The following is a 3,465-nucleotide window of genomic DNA, read 5'->3' on the forward strand; positions in this document are numbered from 1 at the left end:
ATTCCTGTAGACAATCAATGGTAGCTGTAAGTAGTCTATTAAAAAATTTTAAAAAGCTTTCAATTCGTAAACCCTCTGGGAACCACAAACAGATGGTCAGTGATTCCTGCAAAAAACCCACCACGTTTTAATTCAAGTGCATCACTTCTTTCTGGAAAACACTTGCCTGGGCATCTATTACGTTATTAACCTATGAGAGCCTCAGGAGAAGGCACTGGTGTCCTTTCAGGTCAGGAGGCCGCAACAACCTCTGCAACGAAGCATTTAAAAATTAACCGAGTAACTCAAAGTTCACGATGAAGCTGTGCGGTGTATTTTCATGAACTAGATGTCTGAACTACTTTGACGTGGTAATTTGCGGTTTCAAGGTAGGGAAGGATATTTATTGCACCAGACTGTCAATGGTCTGAAACTAAGTAATTAATGAGAAATAACTGTGTGTTGTGAGCCTGGTAGAAGTGATGTGAAACCTTACAGACTGTGAGGGACAGAACTTGTTCAGACTTGGTACGTGTCGGGGGGTGGAGTGATTTCTTCTCTCGGTTTGTTTACCTCCCCATCTAAATAGGTGGTTTATGAGACCTCTTGTCATAGATGTCATGAAACAGGACATGAAAGTGATGGTTTTTAAAATGTCTGGAAATAATTATATGTCTTATGGCACTTTGTGCCTTTCTTCTTTGTGCAGCTCATGGGAGGAGGAGAGTTACCGGGGCTTTTGGTAAATGAAATCGGTGGCGTACGTGGGATACTGCATGGCCATGTGGCGTTCCTGAAGAAACATTTCTACCTCATCACCATGAAGGAATTTCTTGAAAACAGAAAGCATCTGAGTAAAAAGGTCCAAGCCATCTATTTGTGGTGGCACAAACCAATCATTGACCAAGAGCTCCTCCAGAGCCTGCCCAACTTGAAAGTGATTGCGAATTCAGGAGTAGGGATGGATCACCTGGATCTGAAACTCGTAGCCAGCTTTGGCGTGAAGATGGCTAACGCTCCACGTGCTGTTTCCAGCAGCACGGCAGATACTGGGATGGCTTTGCTGCTGGCATCTGCTAGAAGACTAGTGGAAGGTAACATCTTAATTCTTTTGTGGCTTCTAAAAATCATAAAATCATAAAAATCATAAAAATCATAATGCAAGATTTACCGACCATTAACTTGACTTTTCCTACAGTTACCTGTAATGCACATAGTTTCACATAAAATGTGAAAAGCTAGATATGTTGGTTTGGCAAATGGAATAATGGGTATTTTCATATATTTTATAGAACATAAATATAGCTAAATGATTACATTATACACAAGCATACATGACATGTATCAATCAGGTATAAATAAAATCATATGAGTTTAATTTTCACAGGTCACCAGACTGGGTTGAAAATACTTGGGCAGAATCTACTCATGTTCAATTCAAATACGACTTTTTGCTTTACGGGTCAAGTGGTCTTGGAAGCTATAATGTAGTTTTAAAGATAAATATGGCTGTAGACAGTGTCACAGTTGCACAAGAAGGCCGCACTGAGGTGCGCTTTCTACATACGACCTCTTTAACCGTCATGACCTTCTCCAACAGTGCAGTTTCGGTGACTGACATTTGGCTGATGTAAAACGTGCTTACTGACATTACAGCATTACTGGGCCATTGACCACAAATGAGGGATGCCACAGGTTCGGTCATCGCTGCAATCACAGCCTGGCAGAGGAAATCAGGGAGTGAGAGGCAGCAGTGGAGCAGAAGAAGGGGATATGCTGAAAGTAGGGGCTGGCAGAGGCACGGGCATATCCTCAGGGACTGAAATGGATTGGTGCAGAACTGCGGAATTTAAGGGTCATTAGAGAGCAGCAGGGCGGTCTGCTCCAGCTTCGGCAGGTAGCACCATTTCTAGCTCCTTCCACAACTTTTCTCGCCGTTTCCCCAAAGAGGCCCACCCTTGACTTGGTTAGAACGCCTCCTGCTTCAGGAAAGGATCCTCCAGACTTATCCTGGTAAATTTACCTGCCTTAGGTTTGCCAGCGGTACCACAGGATTCACAGAAACTCAGAGGAGACTCGTCTCCCCCAAAATCTGTTTCTACCTCATAAGGAGAAGATTAGCTTCTTGTTCCCATCTGGTGGCATTTCTGATAGCTCTGCCCTGGCATGACTGAGTTTTGTCCTGAGGCATTTTTGGTACTTCCACAATATTCTGCTTGTGATTGGGAAGTGCTGGCAATACCAGAAGCCTGCGATACCAGAAGCCTGGCACCTGGCAAGCAGACTAATAAATGCTGTTTAATAATTGTATTTTCTGTGTGACAGAACCACCCAGAACTTTGCAGGTTTAACAGATAATGATGAATATTACCAAGCAGTGCTACCTCCATTACCAAGCAGTGACTTTTAAAGAGGCCACACTGTCTTTCCAAAGACAGTGGCAGAGGTGAACAGGAAACCTGTTCTTATTCTAAATAGTAAACCAAACATCTCTTGTTATTCTCCACATGACCCTTCCAAACTCTGCAGAGCTCCTGGCAATAATTATTTTCATTGTTGATGCAGAACAAGGCAATATTGTTATGAGGCTAACGCAGTAAAAGGATTTTTAGGGGAGATTACATCAAAGACCTTTGAAGTACGGTGAAAATAAATGGCCACATATGTGTGGCAGGAGAGATGATCTACTAGGGGTCACCCAGGACATTACAAGAACCATTGCTGTTTAAAATCGTGTTTGTAAGCATTCGAAGTGGGCTAGAGCAGCACAAGCAGCCCAGGCTCTTTTGCCTCGTTCCGCGTTCCTCCCATTCACTCCTCTGACCAAAGTGTTTTCCCTGCAGGCTATCACATTGCAATGTCTTCAGGTGCGGAGCGCCAGGAAGCTGATTTCCTGGGAGTTGAAGTGACTGGAGCTACTCTGGGAATCATTGGCATGGGCAGCATTGGGTATAAGATTGCTCTGAGAGCCAAAGCCTTTGAAATGAACATTTTGTACCACAACAGGACACGGAGGTAAGGATATGTCTTGACCCTCATTACGGCCCTTGACCCTCAAAAGTCCCTTTTGGATAAACAGTGTTTTGTTTTCAAGGAATTATGTCAGGAATATTGCAGGAAACGAGGGATGGAGACCAAGATTAAAAGAAAAGAAAAAAAAAAGAACAGTTGCTTCAAATCAATCTTGTAAGGAATTACTTCGTGATTAAACACTTGGGAACCTGATTTAGGCTTTATATGAGAAATTGCAAGGTACCCTGGAGATGTAAAGAGAAAAAGGAATATCAAGGTTTTACCTTTTTTATTCTTATCATGTATTACCATAGTGACACAGAACTCTACCTTTCATTTATTTTCTCCCCACATTTTGAATTTCAGGAGTGATGTGGTTGAAATTCTGAACGACTGGAGAACTAGGAAACATACTTGGCACAACATGAAAACTGATTAACTTGAGAGCTGTTAGCTGAGAAAACCTAGTTTCCC

General features: G+C 42.5%; 1 protein-coding gene across 1 annotated transcript in view; it reads left to right on the forward strand.

Moving 5' to 3' along the window:
* Positions 1-691: 691 nt before the first annotated feature.
* LOC104489126 (glyoxylate reductase/hydroxypyruvate reductase-like) overlaps positions 692-3,465 on the forward strand; it is a 5,884-nt gene continuing 3,110 nt past the window's right edge. The window contains exons 1-2 of the mRNA XM_010131243.1: positions 692-1,073; positions 2,823-2,994. Coding sequence (XP_010129545.1) covers positions 692-1,073; positions 2,823-2,994 — 554 coding nt within the window. The remainder of the gene's footprint in view (positions 1,074-2,822; positions 2,995-3,465) is intronic.

The sequence above is a fragment of the Buceros rhinoceros genome, unplaced genomic scaffold, assembly GCF_000710305.1.
Source record: "Buceros rhinoceros silvestris isolate BGI_N320 unplaced genomic scaffold, ASM71030v1 scaffold29592, whole genome shotgun sequence".
NCBI classification, from domain to species: domain Eukaryota; kingdom Metazoa; phylum Chordata; class Aves; order Bucerotiformes; family Bucerotidae; genus Buceros; species Buceros rhinoceros.